The sequence below is a fragment of the Lissotriton vulgaris genome, chromosome 3_1, assembly GCF_964263255.1.
Source record: "Lissotriton vulgaris chromosome 3_1, aLisVul1.2, whole genome shotgun sequence".
NCBI lineage: Eukaryota > Metazoa > Chordata > Amphibia > Caudata > Salamandridae > Lissotriton > Lissotriton vulgaris.
Genome location: NC_141689.1, coordinates 939,361,742 through 939,386,814, shown reverse-complemented (window position 1 = coordinate 939,386,814; position 25,073 = coordinate 939,361,742). Strand labels below are relative to the sequence as shown.

Below are 25,073 nucleotides of genomic sequence, written 5' to 3'. Positions count from 1 at the left end.
TTCTGCTGCCCCGTGCGGCGGACTGGTCGCCAGGAGATGCTCTTAAAGGATTCTCTGCTCCCCCTCCTCTACCAACCACTCTCCTCAGCCCTGTGCACTCACTTCCCATGTGTTAGGGGTGGGGGTGCGGGAGGAGGCGACATTCATTGATAAGGCTCCAGACGAACTGGCTAGCCTCCGATAGAAGTACTGCAATCTGGAATTACTGTGGGGCAGGAAGTGAAAACTCCCACCTCACCAACTTAAAAAAAACTTTATGGTTCACACGCGACGTGAGGTGCCTAGAAACCTAGAGCCAACATGAGGTGTGCCCCCCAAGTGTGCAGCCCCCACAACCTTCATGAAGTATGCTTGTTCTGATATGCATGTGGCTTAGAAGAAATATTAGCACAGCATGCATGTTTATAAATTGGATAGCGCCAAGAAGCTATGATTATTCACTATGGTTCTACGCCCTCCACCAACTAATGTCCCTTTTACAGAACGGCTGTTATGGAAACCCACACTCTCCAACCCAACCCATGTACATTTATTTCCTTAAATGGCTTTCCACTGCTCTCAGTTTAGCCAAAGTTATTATATTACTATTTTGGAGGACAAATGTTATTCCAACGATTCATTCTTTGCTTGAGGATATGTTCGAAGTGGCTAGATTTGAAAAATGTTTTTATAAATTAAACGACAGTTTACATCATTTTTAATCATATTTTAGGCCTTTTTTAGATTTATGATGACCCAATCTTTTAGTATCCAAGCAGAAAGGCTCACCTCCTTGCCAGTGCCTCCCTAGGTTACCTGTGTGCGCATGTATGGGGCAGCCTGCTTGATTTTCCATTTAGGGCGGCAGCATTCAGGTCGGTGCCATATTCCAGAACTCCAAGCCTTAGCTATGGGTGTCGAAGGAGGGGCAGCAATATATCCTACTTACATGTAACATGCATACATCAACGTAACATAATATACATTGACTTAATCAAGTGAGTTGTGCTATGAAATCAAGAGCAGTCCTGCATACAGTGTCTATATTCGAACTGTAGAGCGCCTAGAAGCCTTAGGAATACATTTTTTTATGCCTGAAATGTATAGCGCTTAGAAACGCTATCTATACACAAGGCTATGAAGTCTTATAAGTACATTACTAAGTAACTTAGAACTCTTGGGAATACATTGTCTCTGCCCGAGATGTATGACGTTATAACGCCCATCAAAACAGAAGGTCTTTAGATGAGGTATATAGTTTATAGAGGCACTAAGAATATTCAATGCTTGTACTTGAGTGGTACAGGGTTTGGAAACCTTATGAATATATTGTATTCGTATCCAAGCTGTAAAACACATACTAACCTTATGAATACCCAAAATGTATAGCGCTTGGAAACCTTGTCAACGTATTTCCAGTGCAAAAAGCGTAGATGAATTAGATGCATTATCAATGTCATCTATACTTGAAACGTATATGGTTTAAAAGACTTAATGAACGTATTATGTTTAGACCTCACGGAAATAGTGACTAGAAGCCTAATAAATACATAATATTTATACTTGATGTCCCAGTACCAAATGCGTATAGCGTTTAGAAACTTAATGAATAAAATGTTAGATCTACCCCGAGATGTAAAGCACATGGTGCTATATGAATACAGTACATAGAAATCATAGTGTCTATTTCTGCTGTGTATATATACTGCCTAGAAAGTTACGAAAACTCTGTGGCTTAATTTAAGGTATGTAGTTCTCCGAACCCTAAAAATACAGAATGTCTGCACTCGAGTTTTACAACGCTTAGAAGCTAGGTGAATACATTACGCTTAACAGAACTCGGTGTCGCATGTTTTGCAACTCCTAAGAGGTAAATGTTTATTCCGAAGTCCAAATAATAAAGTGTCCAATCAGGTGACACTGGACGAGTGAACAGTTAACACTGCGAGGCTGACGTTGGAATTGTGACTTTGAGATCATAGCAGAAGACAGGGGGGGGGGGGGAGGGGGGGGGCGGGCGATTAACACTCAAAACTATTCTGCCACCTCTTAATAGCATTTATGAAACAATTCCATCTGTACCCAAGATGCGCAGTCCTTGGAATCTTATAAATACATTATATGTATTCCATGTTCATGCGGCATTTAGAGATGTATGATTGTAATACGTCTGTGCAAGGGTCACATAGCGCTTAGAAGACTTGCGAATCATTATTCTCTAGAACCTAGTTTAAAGGTCCGAGAAACATATGTGTTTAAATCCAAAAAGTAACATATGAAATTTAACAACCTAGGCAATTAATTCTTAACGCTCATAAGGTAAGTGATATGAGAGAGGAATTCTTAGGACATAGGTTCAGTAGCTCAGGTTTTATTGACCAAAGTAAATTAAAAACAATAATCAGAAGTTGATTCTCAAATACAATTAATCAACTATCATCATTACAAAATATAACAACCAAAAATAGTTAAAATTTTAAAAAGTGAAATATCTTATGCCACTTTTTAAAATTTTAACTGTATTTTTGGTTGTTATATTTTGTAATGTTAATTTAATTAGTATAGATGATAGTTGATTCATGTTGCCCCTGTGCGCGTGTCTTTGGTGACCCTGTTTGCAGTAAGTCAGCTCCTGTTCTCATGTCTTTTATGTGTACACAATCGATGCGCTTTTTTAAGATGTTTTTTTTTTACCTTAATCGACTTCATTGCATCGACATTCACCTCTAGCTACCATTATGGAGGTAAATCAAATAAACATTATTAGCCCAATTACAAATCTCCTGGGAATGCGCGGCACCTAATAAGATCACTCCAAAGAATGCCTCTCGCAAGTCGTAATTACTACAGCTTTCTCCAACTAATGTGAACATAATTTGAAGCTAGAAATAAAGTCTCTTGTGTGCTCCAGAATCATTCGCGACTGTGACGTAATTGTGTGTTTAAACTGTTAAGGTGCAGTTTAGAGCGTAATATGCTTATTATGCTGCTGCCCTCTCCTTCAGTGTGACCTTTGCTGGTCCTCTATATCTCATAGCTCTGCCCAGCTCCTGCGGTGAACAATACACAAGCGCTCCCCTCACCGCGCCCCAGGATTGCTGAGCCAAGGGGTCACCTGGTCCCTTATTCTCAATGAACTCCTTGTGATTAAAAACGAGGCCGCTGCTCTGATTGGAGACTCTTTCAGCCGTCGCTGGTTAATTTGAGAACTTTGCAAGAGTGAGCAAATCAGTGGCTACTTTCGGCTGTAAAGTTACCCAGAACTTTAATAAGGGTAGCGAGGGGACCGAGCACAGTAGTAGGAGATGTACGCAGAATGAAAGAAGGGGTGAGTTGGTGGGAGGGGCAGCGGGCAAGCTGACGAGAGAGAAGGTGAGTGGTGAGCAACAGTGCACAAGTCCTAAAGAAGCGCTCGCCATGACGCTGACTTTTCTCTTTGTCTGCCGTCCTACTTGGACTGACTTGGCCGGACTGCCTGCTGGCGTTAAAGGTTTATTATCTTCTTTATGGGTCCATCGGTTTGGACCCATAAAGAAGATAACAAACCTTTTACGCCAGCAGGAAGTCAGGGCAGTCCGTCCAGGTGGGACGGCAGAAAGAGAGAAAACTGTACGTCACCACAAGCTCTTTCCCAATGGCCGGCCACAGTTTAACATAAATGGTGACGCCGGCCAATGGGAAAGAGGGGCGGGGCTTAAAGCCCGCTAGTGTAAGACCTAAAAATACAGAGGTGCATGTACTCGCTGTACCTGCTTGCTCCTTGGAAGTGCTGGAACTCTCCCATTAGCCCCTTCGCTGCTGGGGTAATTCCCCCGCTGTGCTGGGGGGAGGGGGCGCGCACAGCGCCCGCATGCTCATGACTACTGTGCTCATGACGAGCTCGTCACAGGTGCATTGGCTCCCGTGGAAGGCTCAGCACAGCAGGGGAATTCTCCCCGCACCTGAGCGTTCCACGGCCCATGACGAGCTCAGCTCGTCATGAGCACCGGAGCACCGTGCCTCATGAGCATGGAAAAGGTTGTGTTCTGCAGCATTGCTGAGAAGTGCAGGTACTCAGTACCAGCCCAATTTAAGCACTGTTGTGACGTCTTTTCTCACAATGGCCTTCGCCCTTACTCCATCCTACGAGGTAGACAACCCCTATTAAAAGACATACACAAATAAAACAAGCATTGGCATAGCCAATAGGTCTCGCCTTTGGAACCTTATAAGTCTTTAGTGACGCAGCACAATATCCTTGGTGCAACAACATGAACTGTTGCATGGCAAAACAAAAGGCGAGACCTGTTGGCTATGCCAATGCATGTTTTATTTTGGTGACCTTTTCAGCAAGGTGAGCTGTTAGCTTTAGATTGTTATAGGGTTGTGTATGTAAGATAAATCCTGCTTGATCTACATGGATAATTTCTGATAGAAACCTAGACAACCCCTCAACCAGTTACTTAATAAAATTGTTTTATTTACATTCAATAGCACTGAACATCAGATAGCACTGTACATCAGAACGAGGTACATAATTGAGGATGTCTTCCTGTTTGACGGAGCACTACTTTATTATTATTTATTAAGCATTATTGGTGTTAAAAGCTCAGACTTCCTGCGTCTCAAACCATTGTCGAAATAGGAAAAACGACTGCTACTGAGATGGATAGGTTATACTAGGAAAAAATGGGGGTTGTGCCCAAATTACCCTCATGTACATGAGCACATGACATCAAAAAGATGTATACAAAGGAGCACAGAGAGATCGATGCAGTATTTATTTATAATCCAGGTTAAATTAAAAACCCAGATATATCCCAAAATGAATTTTTAAGGAATGAATACACAAATGACAATGTTATATATATATATATATATATATATATATATATATATATATATATATATATATATATATATATATATATATATCTCTAACAACTAGGTGGAGCACACGAAAAAATCAGCAAATGATTATATACAAGAGAGTACCTTCACTTGCACTCAATCTTTCCATATAATACAATGTACAACATATACATCACATATACATATTTACACACTAATTACACAACAACACAGCCCTACAAAAATAAAAACAAAAATTACACGAAACACTTATATATCTATGTGTGAATTTTAATGCTACACTCCCAGGTAGTCCTATAACAGCGCCAGGGGAAACCAATTACCCCAAATTAATTATTTCAACCGGCGCTTATGCTACAGTCTAGCACAAATTCACATTTGCTGGGGGTCGCTTAACTAGTTAGCATGGAGGAGTCTCGTTTGAGATGGATAGGTGCACAAATTTATGCTTGAAGAGCCAGGTTATGAGATTTGTTTTCTGAAACTTAGCAAAGAAAGCATTTGCCAATTTCCAGAGTGATGCTGTTCTACAGTTGATAGGTAGCAACTTGTAATGTTTTACCATCCCATTTGTAGGTCACATCTACCAGACGGCACTAGCTTTCCGGTTGCTTAAGACCAATTGTGAACTTTGCATTGCTTGACTTTAGTGACACTCATTTACTTAATACTTATTTAGTTCTTTCTACATCTTGTGTTTTTCTCTCACGTGGGGCATGACCTCTGTATGATCTGTTTGATTGGTTGACTTGTATCCTTATACTGCTGATATTGAGGGAGCTACTATTTTCTTTAATATTGAGCACTCGGAGTGTCTCTGTTTTCTAGCTCTCTCCCTTGTGTGCTGCTCCCCACCTTTCAACCACCTGCCCTCCCCGCCCAGCTCTGTGCTGCTCACCACTCCTTCCAGCTTATCTGTATCAGGACAGCAACAGGGAAATCTTTGATGGGGTATTTATGAAGAACAGACATTAAGAGTTGTTTTTGTTAGATCTCGTGGCGATTACAGCGCGAAAGCTTCCAAGGAGACAAGAGATGGCCACGCGCATCTTCAAGAATCGGATCAGGCCGCGAGCGCGTGTGTACACATATCCTGTCTCCTGGGAAGATCCAACACAGCCACACCTCCCCCTGCTTTCGCACATGCATGCGTGCACACACCTGAGCGCACACACGGAGACACACACAAGCACACATACACGCACACATACAGAGACAGCCCCCCCCCGCCGCCGCACACATACACACACACACACGAGCGCACCGAGACCCCCCTCCCCCCTACAGGACCCGACCAACGCATTTACCCATCTCAGACGCGTGGACACCACGGCTCCTTCCGCTTTTACCCCATTCGCGAATGACCGGGGCCCGTGGCTCCTTCCCGCCTCGGCCAAAATGACAGAAATGGTCAGTTACGCAAATAACACCACCGCCCCCTCTGGCGGGGCCTCCGTCAATGAATTTGCGGAGAGATCAAACATAAACGCCAGCAAAAACCAGCAGGACGAGGGGTAAGCGGGGGGGGTAAAGGGAGAGGGGCGCGTGCCGCTGCTTGTTTCTAAAGCGCTCAGAAATCTTGGCGCTTCCGTATAACACTATTGCATGTTTAGTTTGCGAAAGAATCCGTGGAAATCGCAACTAGGCGTAAATAACGGCCTCCTATTGGAAGATGAAAATCCTACAAAACAAGAACGTAATACGAAGTGTTTTACAGTTGGCAAAAGGGTTCAGAAAATTACACGTGTCCCCGTTGTATTCCGATCATGGGCTTGACGGTCGTGGGTTCGAATGCCAGTATCACCCACTCTCTCTGCCGACTTCCGTAAATGACTTGCCTTTAAATATGGAAATAATGACGTGCTGTTTGCAGCTCAAACGGAATAGCGCTCCGAACGGCTGTATGCAGCGCTATAAAAGACAAGTTATTGTTCAGACTCGTAGTGAACCATTCCATTCGCCGTGATGAGATCTGCGCGTCAATATATCTCACATTGCCAGGGAAGTTTCCAGGCACTAAGCATAGTAGATAAATGAAAACCTCTGTATACTGCCCTGAGAGGAAACAATCCCTATGTTCTATTCATTGGAGCGACTGCGGGTTAATAGGTGTGACGTCGTAAATACGGCACTCAGTTAATTTAGACATGTTGGCGCCAAAAGCTTTGTGCACTAGCGCCTCAGGAATACTGCAATCTAGCGCTCAACGCGGCCGGACAGCTTTGTTTCATCCTCTCATGCACAGACCCTATGCACAAACACCGGGGCAACCCTGACACCCAAAAGCTCACTTACGTACATTTGTAGTAAAACCATACATTTTTAAGGTAGTAAACATTTTACTAACTTACATGCACACATCTAATACATTTTGGGGCATATTTACTAACATTACATGCATCGCAGGGCCGCAAGCAAAGTTGCTGCGCTGCGTGAAACAGAGAAATGTTGGCACATCTACAAAAATATTGCGCATTTCTGCTGCCTCCTAGCGCTTCATCGCACCAATGCATGCGCCCTTGCACCACACAGAGCCACACACACAACTACACACAACCACAGTCACACAACCACACACAGCTACACACACAACCACACCCATACAACCACACCCACAACCACACACACCCACAACCACACACACCACTCAGCTGGTGTGTCAGGCAGAAGGTGGTCTTGGCATGATACTACCAGGATTACTTTAGAAGACCAAATGGCTGAATTCTGTGGAAAGTAAAGTAGGCCCTGGAAAGCCTTTCCCATTACATTCTGACACCTCATTATTCTTTTTAAAGTCTGTTCAGAGTTTCAGGAGTGAAGAGTAATTGAAAAATAAACCAAGTAAATTCTACAAATTGGAAAGATTGTATTTAATGTACGTTTTGATATACCATAAGATATGTTTGCTTTTCCTCCATTATTTTGAAATGCTTTTTTTTTTTTTTTAACTATTTTTTAAAACTATACAGACTAACATTGGCAAAGCCAACAGCTCTGCGTTCACATTTTTAAGTGAGGCATATTGGCTTTGCATGTGCTTGTTTTATTTAGAATTTTGTAGTGGCTATCTGCAGGGCAAAGGAGGGTTGGATCTGACTAGGGTTCATACTTGATGTTTTCTAATACATGGAATACATGATAAGCGATAAATGCTGCTTTGAATTTGACTGATTTCCTGATATGTATTCGGTGTAATTTGTGCAGAATGTCGGGTATGTACTCAAATTGATATAGCCTGAGCAGGAGGAGTCTGGCAACAGCATTTTAAAAGTGTTGTAGTTCGGTGAAATTGAGTAACATATCCTTAAAAATATTGCATCTGCGTTATCCAATCCGGAATATGTGAGCACATTGATGGCAGTCTCTGGGTAAATTTGAGAAATGGGAACATCGGGTCAAGAATCATGTTTTTGTGACGGATGTTGCATGGGCTTCTAAAGTTTGTTTGTTTAGAGTCGATTGGCAGAATTAGGGATGCACCTTAGCATCAAAACAATTTATCTTCAAGGTGAAGGCTGTTCAAACATATGTACACCTGCGCCTGTTTTTAATTTACTTCTGATGTAGCATTATGATTGCAAGTAGTGTTAACTTTTGTTATAATTGTTACTTCATTACAGTGACGTATCCAAAGTGGAAGTTCTGGTACCTGGAGCTGGCCTAGGTAGACTGGCGTGGGAAATTGCCAATCTTGGTTATGCTTGCCAAGGAAATGAATGGAGTTTCTTTATGCTTTTTTCCTCCAACTTTGTGCTGAACAGGTACTTTTATTAGTTCCAGATGCCTTCTCTACTTGTGATCTATGCTATATTGGTGAGATTCATTCTATCTAAGTGAATATTATCCGCATGGTAGTTTACATTAGACTCTGTACTCTTACATAATTAAGCAGACTGACATTGTGTATTCCCTTAAAGTCTGTGCCAGGTGATTGGAGCAGAAACCCAAATACCTTTATCCATGCTGTCCTGTGTTTTCTTATTTTTTTCTTTGTAAAATATATTTACATTTTCCGTGCTCTCTGGAGGCTGGACTTAAACGGGATAGTGTATTTAATACCAAAGAGTTACTTTGGGTATGTTAGTAAAGTATGAACACGTTTTCCTTATGAATCCCCGCCCTGAACTAGGATGCACACCACTGTAGAAGAGCTCACCGGTCAAGAAAAACAATAAGGCAGTGTTTTGAACTAGATACAACATCATTCTAAAAGCTGTGCACTTGCATTGCTTCTACCCCTGACTGACTGTAGAATTATTAATTTCCCCATCCGTCAATGTATTTGCGCATTTTAATTTATTTGTTAAATCTAATCAAGATATATAATTAAAATATTGTGGGTTAATTGAGGACAGTATCCTCAAGAACTTTCTCCTAGCCCCTTCCACAGGTACTGAAACATGCATATACGATTTGATGCAATAGCAAAGGGTCCATGCTCTATAGAGGGTAAATTATCAATTTTGTTTCCTTCTTGGTCAGCCCTCAAGATAATTATTCAGAGTGGATAATTTAACAGAGAGCTTTCGCTTAATATTAATAAACTAGTTCAGTAAATGGTTGCACCAAGTAGAAGCAAACCATTTCTGTACATCTTACTGGGGTAAGAATTGCTTTAAACAGAGGCGGTACTTGCATAGAGTTTTTAAGTCTCCTGTCTTTGAACCTGCCATGTGGTGACCCCACAGTAAAGGATACATAAAACCTTATCCTCGTAATAGTATTTTGCAATTTGTATCAAATTACTAGCCAGCGGGTACAGTGCATCTCCTAATTCCTCAAACTTTCTTTTAGCATCTTAAACTCCCCAGTCCTGCTCCACACTTGTGACCTTAGTTCTGTATCACATTGAATGCGTGAACAGGTCAGCTTATTTTGGCCTTTTTGTACGCCAAAACACTTTTCATTGTAATTCCTTAATTTTTCCTCAATCCAGTTAATTTAAAGCAGCACTGCTTTTTGAATTCTGCCATCTAGTAACTACTCTTGCAATCTTCAAACTCCAGTAATATAGTCTGAGCTTGTGTGAATAATTGTGCTAATGAAATTCACGTGTTTTTATTCCATAGTGTGAGGGGTGATTTACATAATTTTCTTTGGACATTTCTCACTAGATCATTAATATCTCTGAGGCTTGTGACTACACTTTTTTTGCTGCCAACACCACATCTCTCCATTCAGGTTAAGTGCAATGGATGTTTACAGTCTTTTTTGGTTTTATTTTTTGGTTCCTGTTGAGGACTTCTCCGGCCCTTTAAAGGCCCAGTACGAGGAAATTGCCAACGTTTGTTGAAGTTGTCCATCATGTCTTGAATATCATGATGAGGTGAAATCCTGAATGCTTTGCTCCTAGACAGAGAAACTGAGTAAAAGTACCCGAAAATTTAACAAACAAAAGGGTAAGCAAACACTGACAAGTTGGCACGTTAAAGTTTAAGATGCGTTAACTGCATGATAAAACATGTAATCAGGGCCTACAGTGGAAAAGCAGTCTGATAGGTCTCCATCTTAACTACAATGTGGTTCAAGTAGGTTCTGATCAATGTTCACAATAAACCAAAGGAGAGAGTGAGGGAATTTGTTCACAAAGGTGAACGGAGAGTACTCCTGATCCCCTAGGTATCAATAATAAACAAAACAAGAGAGGAGTACCATCAGAAGTAGCTTAGTTAAAGCGGTCTGAATGGAATGAATGGGATAAAAAAGAAGAGAGTCCTTCCTTTCTAAGAAACCCCTCACTCACCGACCTAGTCGGTGACATGCTTCATCATCGGGGTCCACCCTGACAGCCGAGTGCCATCAGGGTGTGCTGCGACACCTGGACTACAGTGGAGCGGGTATTTTGTGTGTGAAGTGAAAAAAATAATGTAAAAAATTGTCCAGGTATACTTGTGTAGAGTTTTTATTATCAAGAACTGGACAATATTAAAATATGTGTGTGGATACGTTTAGGTGTTATGACCGTGTGTATCTCTTATGTGTGAGGTCTACATGTTTCAACCCGTTTCTTGGAAAAGTTCCGGGTTTTCGTCAGGACCAAAAAGGAAAATGGGTGGTCAGGACACACTAACGCCCTGCCGATCCCTATTTCCCTGTGCACAACTGACAAAGTAGGTCAGAGTGAAAAAGCTCATAAACAACAATGGTTGAGCTGAAAAGCAAAAAGACTCCTATTTAGGATCTTTTAGGCATAACAGGGTGGAGGGAAGGTAAAACCACGCTGCCATATTAGTTCAGCTGGTCACAAAGTTCTAGGTACCTACTCGCCTCTCCGTGCCTCCCCTGATCAATGTTCCTCAGGAGCTTTTAAGCATTGGCACAAGTTGCATAGAACACTATACAAAGGAAGAGACTACAATAGTGCTTGCTTCATTTGCAAAGATGCTTGCCACTATTAAGAACTCAACCGTACAGTACATTAACATTAAATAAAAGAGCAAAAAAAGTGCATGTAGAAAAACAAATTTCTTGTCTGATTGGAAGAAGAATTTCACTGCTAACAGCAGCAGGTTAGCATTACATTGGCCCTTCAAAGGCGTTCAGTTGTAGCCATTGTCTGTGGTTTATTGCAAGCTTGTCTAAGTAAAACTGTGTACCTTTTGCGATTGCTCTGGAAACAAATGAGTTCTGTAAATGCTTTGATATGATTATTAGAATTATTGACGGTACTGCTCAACAGCCAACTCATAACCCATGGCAAATTGCAAAGACTGGAGAGAACACCACAACCTCAGAATACAAGAGGTTTTCTCTACTCCAGGAGTTCCGTTGAAATATAATAAACCGAACCCCCAATCCAGATTTCAAGCTTTGGAGAAAGCCTTAAAAAAAGGAAACCACTCTGGGAACCTACGGATTTAAACGCTTTTGCTCAAGACTGGGCTACTCTAGGTATGACATTAGCAAAACGAAACATTCCACAACGTTGGGGGTCCAGACTTAACCCTACCCTACAATGGTGCAAAGATATGGACATGGCAATGGTGGCTGAAAAGTCAGTGTATGTTCACCGAGGGTGCCCCAAACAATGGACATAGGTTTGGGGGCGTTGGAATACCTTCTGGGGAAATATCTGTGAACCCCCACATTGGATGAGTCTGAGTCAGACATTAGTGAATAAGCACATTGTAGCTTATGATGCTTGTTAGACGCTCTTTGGCGGTTCTATTAGACCCACTTGTATGTCTGTATACCATAAGAAACATACTGTCATTGTAACAAACGAAATTATAATAAAAATTGTTTCAAAATGGTGGGAAGCTGCAAGTTTCAAAAAATACTTGAAAGCGGATTGAATACCTAGAGGACTCTGATCCTTATATTCCCCCCATTTGAAACTACTAATCCCAACCAAATCGCGAAATAGAAAGAAATCCTGAGGGAAGCCTCAAATAACATGATACGACAACTGATAGACATAGCTGAAGAAGAACACAACAAATATAAATCTGAGATGGATGACCTTACAAAGGAAAGTGAAGACTATTTGGGGAGAGATTACCCCCAGGAACTACGAAATATTGAATATAGTGATTGACGACTATAAGGAGATCCAATATAATGGTAAAACTGAAATTGTCGACTTGATCAAGTGGATTACCAGCTAAGTAGGATGTATACCTTTGCCAAACAATAAATCATCACAAAAGGGGCAGCGGGCGCACCAACAAGATTATTACCAGACTCTGTATCAAGTTCTCAACAGCATCACCAGGCAACAAAATCACAGCCACAACACCAAAAGTAGGGGTTAATTCTTTTCGAATAAGTTCTAAGACATCGCCTTGGCTTTCGGAATCAAACAACTCCATATGCCAGAACCCAATCCGAAAACATCCCAAGTATTACAACGCCAAAGTGCACTGTAGGAGTGACAACACGAACCAGGAGGAAACAAGAAGCAGACCGCAAAAACCAAACAACCTAATGATCAACATATCTGACTTTGAAAACACTTGACCTCAAGAAATGATTCCTAATAGGGGTCTTACTTTCTGTTCAACTGCTTTCTGGCATTTGACCAAGACTAGGATTGACCTCTTCAAGTTCACACGCAAACTGAAATTGGCCTCGTTCTTCCATAACAACCCACCGGGGCTAAGAAAATTTAGCCGTACAATAACTACCTCCCTATCAGTACAAGATCTAGAGAATTTTCCCCGAATCACTTACGGGTGACCGCGATAATGAATACATAATGCCGTTCACAATTGCACAGGAAGTAGGCATCGAAACTAACTACCATCAATACTAATGCCAAATGGCAACCCTATATTTTCTCCCCAAAATACACTAGAACAGCTTCCAACTCTCCGGTAGACCAATCGCAGCAGGGATCAAGTCCATCTGCTCTAAAGTAGGAGAATACATTGACTACAACCTGCAACACTTCATGAAAGATATCCCATCATATATACGTGATACCAAGGACGTTCTTCTTGAATTTGACAACATCCAGTGGGACTCTGATTGTATACTGACAACTATTGACGTAAGCTTATACCCGTCAATCCGACATGCAGATGGCCTAAAAGCCGTAAGGAATGCGATAGCAACTAAACCAGGACATTTCCTTGAATCCAATGATACTTGAAATGCTATGTTTCTGTCTCACCAGTAATCTGTTCTCATTCAACTCCGAATACTAACTACAAGGAAGTGCGATGGGCGCCAAATCTGCACCACCGTTTGCCTGTATCTTTATGGAAGAAGTGGAACAATACTGGTTGTGGGATGAAGCTTTTTCAGAATATACCTCCCAGATTCTATACTGGAGACGTTACATTGATGATATCCTGTGTATCTGGCAAGGATTACAGGATACCTACAGCAAATCTTACACAGAATCAATGAGAACAAATGAAACATCAAGACTACATCAGTTTTCGGCCGCAGAAATAGGATTCTTGGACATAACAATCTATGCACAGAAGGGCAAACTACACACCAGGGCATTCCGCAAACTGACGTCAGCCAATTCAATACTGAGCTGACAGTTGCCACCCACCGACAACAATAAAAAAATCCTCAAGGGGGAATTTCAAAGACTACGAAGTAACACGGAAATTTACAGGAAAAAAGCCACCAACCTGATAAGCAGACTAGAACAAAGAGGCTATGAGAACACACAGCTTGAAACGCAAGCCTCCGACTGCGCTAGAATTCCTCTCAATGAACTGTTACAACCTAAGAACCCAGGTAGGGAGCCGCTAAAGACATGTAAAATCGGATTCCTAACGGATTTCCACAATGGTCATTACCATATCCGAAAAATCCTCCAAAATCATTGGTACCTCCTGACATACATGGCCCTCAATGATCAGAATCAAAATTTCCCCGAAATGGGTTTCAGGAGAGCAAAAACCCTTAAACAAACACTGTCTATCTGAATACATTGACAAAAGGAAAAAAACGGGAGCTAACTTCATATCCAGACCTCAAGGATTCTACACCTGCTTCAACTGCAATGCCTGTAAATAAGGTATCAATAAACAGATGGAATTTACTATACCAGGCAAATACATGACCAAAATCAAAGAATGGATTAATTGCAATTACAGCTGTGACATTTACGTCATCATATATATGTCCATGCAATAAAGCTTCAGTAGGAAGTACTATCAGACCACTCCAAACTAGAATTTCGGAACATTACAGGAATATTCACAAACCTGAAACGGGACCCCCGCTTACAGAACATTTTCAGGAATGCCACCCTCGCAACAAGACTTTCAAATTTTTCGGATTAGCACACATAAAGCCAGAGGTGGTGGTAATCGGGAACTTCGAATGAGACAAAAGGAGAGCGAACTTATCTTGCGCATGGACACGGTCAATACCGAACATAACAAGGCTGCAGGGATGCACTACTGGTTGTATAAATAATCAAACATGGGCCTAAATGAAACTGGGTGCTAATCTCCTCTGCATTTGACCTCCTGTTTTCAGTATACTCAAGCTAAAGCTTCCTGATACAAGTTGACGATGAGTCCACCTTTTGAAAACACCATACACAAATCCATCCTACTTTTGGATTAACGTCCTCCCAGTATGCAATCTCCTGTCACGAAAACACGAGTTTTGGTTTTGGCCGATGTTTCACATGAGCGGCATCTGTCACATGTACTGCCCTCTTGCTCTCCCAGATACCTCCTGGGAATTTTTCTACGTGGCTTAGGCCATGACCTATTTCTTGCCTCATGTTCGAAGTCCTTTTTAGGGCTCGTCCTTTCCTATTCAGCAGGAATAGGAAACGAGCCCTAATGCAGTCAAACCATTTTTTAAGGCCAAGGGCTCTCAGAGGATTTTGGAAAGTGCACGCCACCTCGTGCACGAGCTTGCCTGAGCCTTCTGCCTATCAGCCTGCCAGTTCTCCTCCCCTAATTATTCACTTTACTTGCGACTCCCCACATCAAAGCCTCAGCCTCCCTCCCTTGCCATTTGCTTCCTAACCAGCCTGCCTCGCATAATTGCATCAGACCCGACACTTCAAAGGAATGCACCCCGAGAGCCACTTTCACAGCCGTGCATTTCTCTTCTCTCTTGCCCCCCCCCCCTCCCCCCCATCCCCCACAGCAATGCCAGGAGCTTGTTCTTCACTTTTTCTTGCCCGCGTTCTCTGTCTGTCTCATCTCTCCTTAGTTTCCTGTTTTCACATACTCTTTTTATTCGCCATCTCCATGTGGAAGAGAGAGCCATATTTTCTCTTGACAGGAACCCAGATGCCGAAGGGTTTTTATGATCCCTTCCTCCGCCGGCCGTCAAGCATTTTCTGCCTGCAGTCAGAGCTTGTTTGTATCTTTCTTGTTAATGTTTGCATCGAAGCGTCATTTAACTGGCATTTTAAGTTTCCTCTTTGTTTATGACAAGAGCGGGTTGGAAGTCTGTCTTTGGGAAATCCTCGCTAATGGCAAATTCAGAGATTCAGTTCCTGCAAATATGCAGCCAGCTTCTGTTCACTATCCCACTTCTCATTTTAAAACATAATTTTATTTTTTCTGCAAAAACATATGACAGTATAAATTTAATTTCTTCAAAAACGTTTTTAATAACTTTCATTTTTTTATTACAAGTGCACTCGATCTACACCGTGCCCGTGTGATCTCTCCAGCTGGTGCACAGCAGTGCATTCAAGCCGCTTTCAAGTCATGTAATCATGGGTGGGCCCTGGCAGAAGACAGTGTGAAGGAAGAAATATAACCCTAGCCCTTTCTGCTGAGTCACAACACACTACTGGAACAGTTGGCAGCATTGCCCATCTCTGCAAACACACTCTATATGTGACTAGCGTTCGTGGCCAAATAATCCTATTTTTTTTACTTTCATGCAAGAAGGGTGTCCAAGGAGGGTTGGGATCCATGACACCTTTTAAGGTTAACCACTATGTAAATCAATAGCATTTATATCAATTAAATGCATATTTCTCATATGTGAATGGCTTGTTTAATTAGCGTGACCGTGCTGGACTCCCACGCAGTTTCTCTCCCCCCTCCTGCAGCATCTCCCTCATTGACTCGAACCGCTTCGTCTTTCCCCTCATTAACAGCCTTGTTCTTTGACCGGCTGTAATGAATGGTTTGTCACACGTGCACAGTGTCCATGGTGTCGCTGCCCCTTCCTGCCGGGGCTCACACTCTTACAAAACGGTCCATGCCGTCCCTCGTAAACTTCAGTGCTCATTGCTTTTCACCGTAGAATGGCAGATTTAATTTTGTGAGTGTTTTTGTGCGTGTCGTATTTACTGCAGGCGATTTCCAAGAGTTAGGCCATTTTTAACCCCTCGGGGACTCGTATGCAAAATGTAGGGTGTCGGAGCTGCTCCTCCACTCTCTCGCTCCACCCTGAGCAAACTGCCTCAACCAACTGGGAGATGAAGGAGTGTTGCACCCTGCTAGTGTGAAAGCTTCCGAATGCCCTGGAAGTTGGTGACTGTTGCTGCTCCTGCACTGTCGCCGTGTACACTGTCACAACAGACGATAACAGTTTATTTCAGGAAGTGCTCACGCATTCACCACCTTTGAACAGCTCAACCCACGACAGACTCACTTTAGATGATGATTGTGACAAAACATGGTAGAGTTCTATGCCAGGCTTCACCTCAGGGACAGTTTGTGTGCTCCTCTGCAATTCTGGTTTTGGTCTTTCCTCGCCATCTGCTGCTTGCCCATTCACATCCCTGCCCCCCCTTCTCTATGTTACTCTTCCAACCAAATGCTTTTTTCCACCATTTGCTTACATCCCCAACACACAGCTCCTCCATCGCTGCTTCCTCTGAGCCTCTTCCCACTGCAAACAAAACAAGCATTGGCAGAGCCCACCAGGTCTCGCTTTTGGGACCTTTTAATTATTTTGTGATGGAGAGTCATTTTTTAGACCCCCCCCCCCCCTCTATTCTTTCTCACCCTCTCTCTCGCTCCTTCTCCCTCTCACATTCCCTCTTCCCGCCCCTCCTTCCCTCATTCTCTCGCTCTCTTCCTTCTTTCTTTCCCCCCTCTCTCCTCCCTCCCTCCCCTCTCTCTCTCCCTCCTTCTTACCTCCCCTCTCTCCACCCTCTCTTCCTTCTCTCTCTTGCTCCCTCTTCCCTCCCTCCCTCCATCTCTCGGCCCGTCTCTGTCTCTGTCTCTGTCTCTGTCTCTGTCTCTGTCTCTGTCTCTGTCTCTGTCTCTCTCTCTCTCTCTCTCTCTTATTCAGTATTTTCAGGTACATTTGCAAAATATACTTTTGTGACCTCGGTCACATGAAACTAGGGTGATTCTTCTCTTGTAGTTGCATACTTGATCTAACACGGTTGTTTTCTGTAGTGAGAAGATAAGAGCGCGCGTTCCCCGAATGTCTGAGCTGGGTTCCGGGTCTTCTCGGCTGTGATTGGTTGTAAGGTGGAACACAAACAGAGGCAGAAGTTACACAGTGATGTTTCCCATATGCCGTTAAATGAGAAGGGGATGTTGATGAATAAACACGTTACAAATCTGCCCCACTCCACGCAAATATTCGACAAACACATCGTTTAAATACATAGGGTAAACTTGGGGAGATACTAAAAAAATACACTATTAGGTAGAACTGAGGCGCGCGCACGCTTCAGTGATCAATGCTCTTCACCTTACTCCTTCTAAGGATAAAGAGGTAAGGAGGACAGAAGAAAGGTTACTCAATAGGGGAGAAATTAAGACTGCAATTAACACTTTAGAAGCCAGAGGCATAACGAGAGAGCCTTGTTTTAAGGCATGCGTTGTGCCCTGGACTCTCCCTCCCAACAAATCGACTCCCAGCCTCACTTTCTCTTCTGTCTCCCCTTGCCCTCACACACTCTGCACCCTCACACACTCTGCACCCTCACACACTCTGCACCCTCACACACTCTGCACCCTCACACACTCTGCACCCTCACACACACACTGCACCCTCACACACACTGCACCCTCACACACACTGCACCCTCACACACACTCTGCACACTCACACACACTCTGCACACTCACACACACTCTGCACACTCACACACACTCTGCACACTCACACACACTCTGCACCCTGAAATACACTCTGCACCCTCACACTCTGCACCCTCACACACTCTGCAATGGAACATAACCTCCCTATAATACCACTCAGTGCCACATAATTATATGCAACATAATTACACTGCACTCAATGCTAACAAACACTCCAAATACCACTCAGTGCCAGATAATTACACGCCACAAAATTACACTCTACTGAATACAACATACACTCCCCATATTACCACTCAGTGCCACATAATTACGCGCCACATCATTACACTCTACTCAATGCAACATAAATACACTTTATCTATCGATCGCCCTCACTCTATCTATCTATCTATCTGTCGCCCTCACTCTATCTATCACCGTAACTAGTGTATTGGACTGCCTGATAAGCTACTCACCATATCATTTCCCAGGAATCTTAATTTATTTAATAGGCTGCAGGCAGGACGGGATGTGCATGAATCAATTGATTACTAAAGAACATGGCAGCATTCATCTCTGGTTAAACTTTTGGCGGAGCAGGATATAATCTACTCCGCTGTTGTCACCTCTTTACCACTTTGCCATTCTCTGAGAACTTGTAATCTTTGTGATTTACTTAACTATCTGCAGGCAGGACGAACGTACATTAGGCATTTATTAATTATACAATTAAACATGGCAGTCAATCGTATCTGGTAACACTTCTGGCCGAGCGGGTAATACTAACGGCTACTAAAGTAAGAGCAAAGGACTACGCGCCTTAGCCACTGATTGCGACCCTGTCCTTCGGCGGCATCTAACGCGGCTTTCACTCGGAAAGTAAAACCAAAGTTCCCGCCATGCTGTGCTGCCATCAGGAAACTGTGCACACTTGGCAAGGAGCCAGGACTGGGACCAGGTAGGACTGTTTCTTTATACTATCACACCCAGCTTGTGCTGTTCATTTTTTTTTTTTTTTTATTAATTGGGGGGGGGGGGGGCAATGGGCTTGTTTGTGGTTATTTAGACTTAAAAATGTATTCATAATGTCAGTCGCGTTGTCATGCTGCGTGCATGCGAAGTCCTGCATGCCGCATCCAGATCTATCTATCTATCTATCGCCCTCACTCCTATCTATCTATCGCCCTCACTCTATCTATCGCACTCACTCTATCTATCGCATCACCTCAGCACCAACACAGCATCACTCAGGGGCACCACAACATCACTATACGCTACCAAAGCATCACTGAACGCCACAGCATCACTTGTCGCCACCACATCATTCAGCGCCACCACAGCATCAATCTGTGCAACCATTCAACAACCACTGGTTCAAATATGTTCTCTCAATGTTTCAAGCTTTATTACAAATGTCACAAAAATTAAAAGCCATTGTTATGTGTAATATCAATACATCTAAGTCACGTAAATACAACACATATTGCATTACAAATGCTATAGGTGTCACATTTGCGAAAATTAAAACTATTGGCATTGTAAATGACAACGCTATTAATTTCGCTATTTTCAAAACCAACACATAAATAAAAAATTTGTCATTTACAATACCAATAGCTCAAACTTTCCTAATGCGAGACCTATTGCATTGCAAATGCTTGTTATAATAATGTTTCACCCAAATTTTATTCTTTGTCCCTTTTTGTCCCTCGATTTACTCTGCCATTTACAGATGCAGTAATTGTACAATTTAGATCCATATTACTGTGTTATACTAGACTCTACACACTATTGCATATGCTTCCTGTCGCCATACGTGAACCCTTTCGCATTTTGGCATATCGTCCTTCGGGTATGCCATCTCCTGTGGCTTTTACACTTGAGTTTTGTTTATTTGAGTGGAATCCGTGACATGCACTGCCCTCTTGCTCATCCAGATCCTGTCTGGGAGCTCCCCATGTGGCCCAGGTCATGACCTATTTCCTGCCATGAGCTCGTAGAATTTTTCTAAATATTCTTTGCACATCCATATTCTTTTTCCTTTTTGTCCCTCGACATAGTCTGTTATTTTTGACCCCAGTAATTGGTCTTTTATTTTCACCATACTGGATCTACTAGGCTAAATCAGTTGTAGCAGCTGACTCATGCCGATCGGGTCTTTACCGTGACCCTGTCAGTTTACGGCAACCGTCTGTTATTGGCATTTGCCTTCCGACCCAGAGTTTACTTAAATGCAGCCCACTGAGCTACTGCACGCCGCTCATTCAGAACTCCTAGATTTTCCACGTATCCCACTCGGGGATGCCTATCTTATCGAATCATCATTTGCTATGGTCAGTTTCGCTACCTTTACCTTGCAGCTGCCACCTTGCTCATGTCTACCCGCTTGACTTTACTCACAAGCGGAATGCCGCCTCCAGCACGCCATTGTTACCGTAAAATTATTATTTATTATTTTCATATTGATCTCTTATTACACCTTGTTGTTCTGACGTACTATAAATCGTTTTGGCACGATAATTTGCATATTCATGTTTTCCGCCTTCTTCCACTTCAGACATCGTGCGTTTGTTTTGTTTTGATAACAATTGTGACTCTTTACTAACCTTAGATCAAGGTATCAACTTCATTGTCATTGCTATCGTCCTCTCCGGTAAAAGGCTTCTGTCTTCAGGAAATACAAGTCCTCTTGTACTAGTTAGGTCTCTCATAGGACCTCGCTTCCTTTCTAAAGGTACAACTAAGCTCCCTAGGTCACCTTGATCTCCTGCGGAGTTTTAATGACTCTGAGCTCTTACTTTACTTATCGTCTGTCTTTTCGGCTTTCACAGACATACAGAAGCTGCTAGAAGTGGCACTTCATTCTTTTTTAACATGTACTGTGACCAACAAACTATTCCTCCTGTTCTTCTTGCTTTTTTGGCGACCTAATAAGTACGCTTGTATGACTAAAACGTTGTAAAGTTGTCATATTTTATTTTGTTCACTACTCACTGCATTGATGGAGAGTCCTTTCCTTGAGAATGTACCATACTCATGGCCAATGTAGAGGTTTATTTTGAATATCACGTATGTATCAATACCTTGATTATACTGATCGATACCCATGTTAATGCACAGTATAACCAATGGTTTTTCGCCTACTTGAGAAGTTCGCTTGTATTGCTACACCTTGTATAGTTGTTATATGCAGCTTTTTACTTTTGTATGTATGAATATTTTTCCTGTAAATGTTCCACCCTCAGGACCCATATAGATGTGCATTTACGATATATTTAATGTGTCAATACCCTGACCGGTACTAATGTATTTGAACAATACCTTTGATGTTTGTCACTCATGATCATAAACTCTTTGATTAAAATTTTCTTTTTTCCCCCTCCATATCTTTATTCCCATCTGTATCATATCCTCTATTTCTGATGCATGCTCATCTAATCACCCCCTGTTTTGGGAATTTAGCCCATACTCGCACTACATCATCTTTCACTCCCACACGTATCACATTTACGTTAATCCTATACCTCTGTGTTTCCTATACCCACCTTTTTTCCCCTACACTAGCCTATTCTTATCTACTTTCTCCACGGGCCTCAACCTGACATCTACCCTTTGGCGAACATTCTTTCATCATCATGTATTTGTGTTCACATTTGTTTCGATCTGGCCTGCTGGCCACTGGGCGAAACACGTGTCTGCTGTTTTTGCTTTCACTTGCATTCTAATAAAGAAGGATAAGACTATAACAACGTAGTATTCCACTTCATGTTTCCAGCGCGCCAAATCCAGATTTTCAGATTTCATTACCCTGCAATTATATTGCGAGGGCTGGCGGGGCCCCAGCAACCCCGGGGACTGCTACTTCCCCGGGCCTTGAATAAACCTGCATTGGCATAGCCAATAGGTCTCGCCTTTGGGACCTTAAGTGTTTAGCTATGCAACAGTTGATGTTGTTGCACCAAGGATATTGTGCTGGATAACTAAACACTTATAGGGTCCAAATGCGAGACCTATTGACTATGCCAATGCTTGTTAAAAGTTAACACTGTCTGGACATTAGTTGCAGCTCATTAGTACCAGTTTAACATCCAAATATAACAATAATCGACAAAGGTTACCAGTCAACCTTTGCAAATGGCCTTCCACTACACAGCAACACGTGTAGCTGCATTCTTTGGTAACTATTGAACAGTTTAAGCTAGAACCAATGTCTTTTGTTAATCCATGATCTGCTGCATAATCAGTAGATTTTATGTGGCAAATACAGTAAATATAAAATCATGCGAAAATCGCTACGGCTGTGCAATTGCATAATTCCAGAGGCCCCTGATTTAAAGGTTTGAGGAAAGTTGCGTTTGCAATATACCCTGCAAAGCAGCACTAAATCCTGTATGACACATGCAATGGAAGTTTATAAAGACGTTCATGGGTGGGGCATTAGGAACACTACAGCAGTAGGCTGTAATGTTTTATGTATTAGACGTTTTATTTAGCATCAACCGTCTTACCTTGCATGCCAATAAAGAATTGTGCTGTACTGGCATGATCAGAGCGGGCTCCCACACAGCCCTGCTTTGGGACCTTACATTTAGAGACTCCTCAGGAGTCGGAGAAGATACTATGATAAGCTCTGCTAAGATCCTCTCACTTCCTGAATACAATTGCATATGCACCTATCGGTGCTGACGTTTGCAGGTGGACTTCTCCTGAAAGGTGGCTGTCTGGATGCTGTCCTATCAGATCTGGCCCAAGCCTATGTCCAACACCTCCACAATTACTAGACTAATTTGAGATAGTCCACCAGACAGCCTCCAGGCTGTAGCTTGTTGTTACTAACTTGCTGTGAGGACCTTGAATCAGGAACAAAGTCAGCAAATCGTTTATCCAAGCCTACAAAACTAAACAAAATAATGTACTCCATATTAGATGAGTAGAGTACTGGTGTACAAGTTTGCTGCCTAGGGTATTATTTAATGTCTGGTCTTTAAAGTTTTTAAAATAGTTAATTACAATAAAGGTAACATGACCCACTGTATTCAATCACTCAAAACTAAAAGAAAGCAATCCACCGTTTTCAGCCGATCAACAGTTTTCAGTTACTATGTGCAGGATTTTGAGTGCTAAAGCACATAAAGCCGAAAGCTTCATGGATACTAAATCAAGCAGTCTGGTCTGACTGATGGCGACCAGTCCCCACATGCTACCTAAATAGCATTACAGCATTTGTTTCCTCAGAAGGAGGATTGCACAAAGTCAGCGATAAACGATGGTGTAATTAGGCTGTATACCTGGATTACTATCCACAAGAAAGATTGTACCAATTATCAGCAAAAAGAGGGAATGCAGTCTTGAAACAGTGCACCAAGTTGCAGACTAAATCCATCGTAATGATGTTTCACCCGAAAGGACAGACTGAAATTTTGCCAACCGCTCTGGAGAAATTTGAAGTTTGGTTTGATCAAAAGGGACCGCTTGCCGCATACTGTGGCCGCAAGCGGTCATGATGTATGCCTGTGTTGGACCAGTCAGCCTATGGCTGAATGGTCCAGCAACATGGCCAAGTTTTAGTAGCCGGATCTAGTGGTTGTTACTTCTGTGAAATGTGGTGTTGATGACCTTCAAAATTTTATTTTTCATGTAATCAACGACTGATGACGCCATGTTATGAGTTAATGATACTAAGTGACAGAGTAGGTGTTAGGACCTTTGCTGGACATGGCGCAGAATTAAAATCACTTTATTACATATATATATATATATATATATATATGTGTGTGTGTGTGTATATATATATATATATATATATATATATATATGTGTGTGTGCATATATGTATGTGTATGTATGTATGTGTATATATGTATATATATGTGTGTGTATATATATATATATATGTGTGTGTGTGTATATATATGTGTGTGTGTGTGTATATATATATATATATATATATATATATGTGTGTGTGTATATATATATATGTGTGTGTGTGTGTGTGTGTGTGTATATATATATATATATATATTACCTACTGGCGGTCGCCAGTAGGTAGTTATAGTTAGGATAATTTTCAATGTTAAATCTCAACATTCTATTTTGAATAACTTTGGCGCCGGTTGACGAATCTGCCTGAAATTTTCAGGAAAATGGTCTCATGGCGGTCCGGTCCTTCCCTGAAAGTTTGGGGGGGATTCGTCAAGCGGGGGCCGAGATAAAAGGGGGGTCCCAAAACGCGTTTTCCCCATGTTAATTTCCATAGGGCGGTCGATTTCACTTTTAGCCCGAACGGCTGAATGGATTTCCACCAAACTTGGCAAAATTGTAGGGACTGGTAGCCCGATGTGCCTTTGCTATGTCTCAAGATATGTGCTCCAGTGGATTTTGAGTAATTAAGGTTCAAAAAAATATATATATCTATAGCAGCGCTCCGGTAAGCGCACCGGTACGCGCACCGGGCGCGTCACGCGACTTGCGCGGAGAAAGCTGATTGGCTCTGGGGTGTCTGTAAACATTCTAAACAGTCCGGAGCGGCCGCCATCTTGTGTCTCGGTAGGATCGAGACACAAGAGGTGGCCAAAACAAAGGGGGAAATGACCATAAGGGGGCAGAGTAGACCCCCCTTGACCCCCTAGGTTTGATGTGGGGGCCATAAAAGGGCCCCACGGGGCAAAAAAAAAAAAAAAAATTTTTTTTATTTTCGCGGGGTGAGCGCCCGGTACGCGCACCGGTAAGCGTACCGGGGAGTGTACCATGGGGAAAAAGAATGACAGTTTTAAAAGTAGCTGATTAGAAAAAAAAATGTTTAGTTGT

The 25,073-nt window shown here is 42.3% G+C and overlaps 1 protein-coding gene across 1 annotated transcript in view; it reads left to right on the top strand.

The window, feature by feature from the left end:
* CARNMT1 (carnosine N-methyltransferase 1) overlaps nt 1-25,073 on the top strand; it is a 197,872-nt gene that overhangs the window by 68,396 nt on the left and 104,403 nt on the right. Inside the window, exon 4 of the mRNA XM_086961282.1 lies at nt 8,451-8,591. Within this exon, the coding sequence (XP_086817408.1) occupies nt 8,451-8,591 (141 nt within the window). The remainder of the gene's footprint in view (nt 1-8,450; nt 8,592-25,073) is intronic.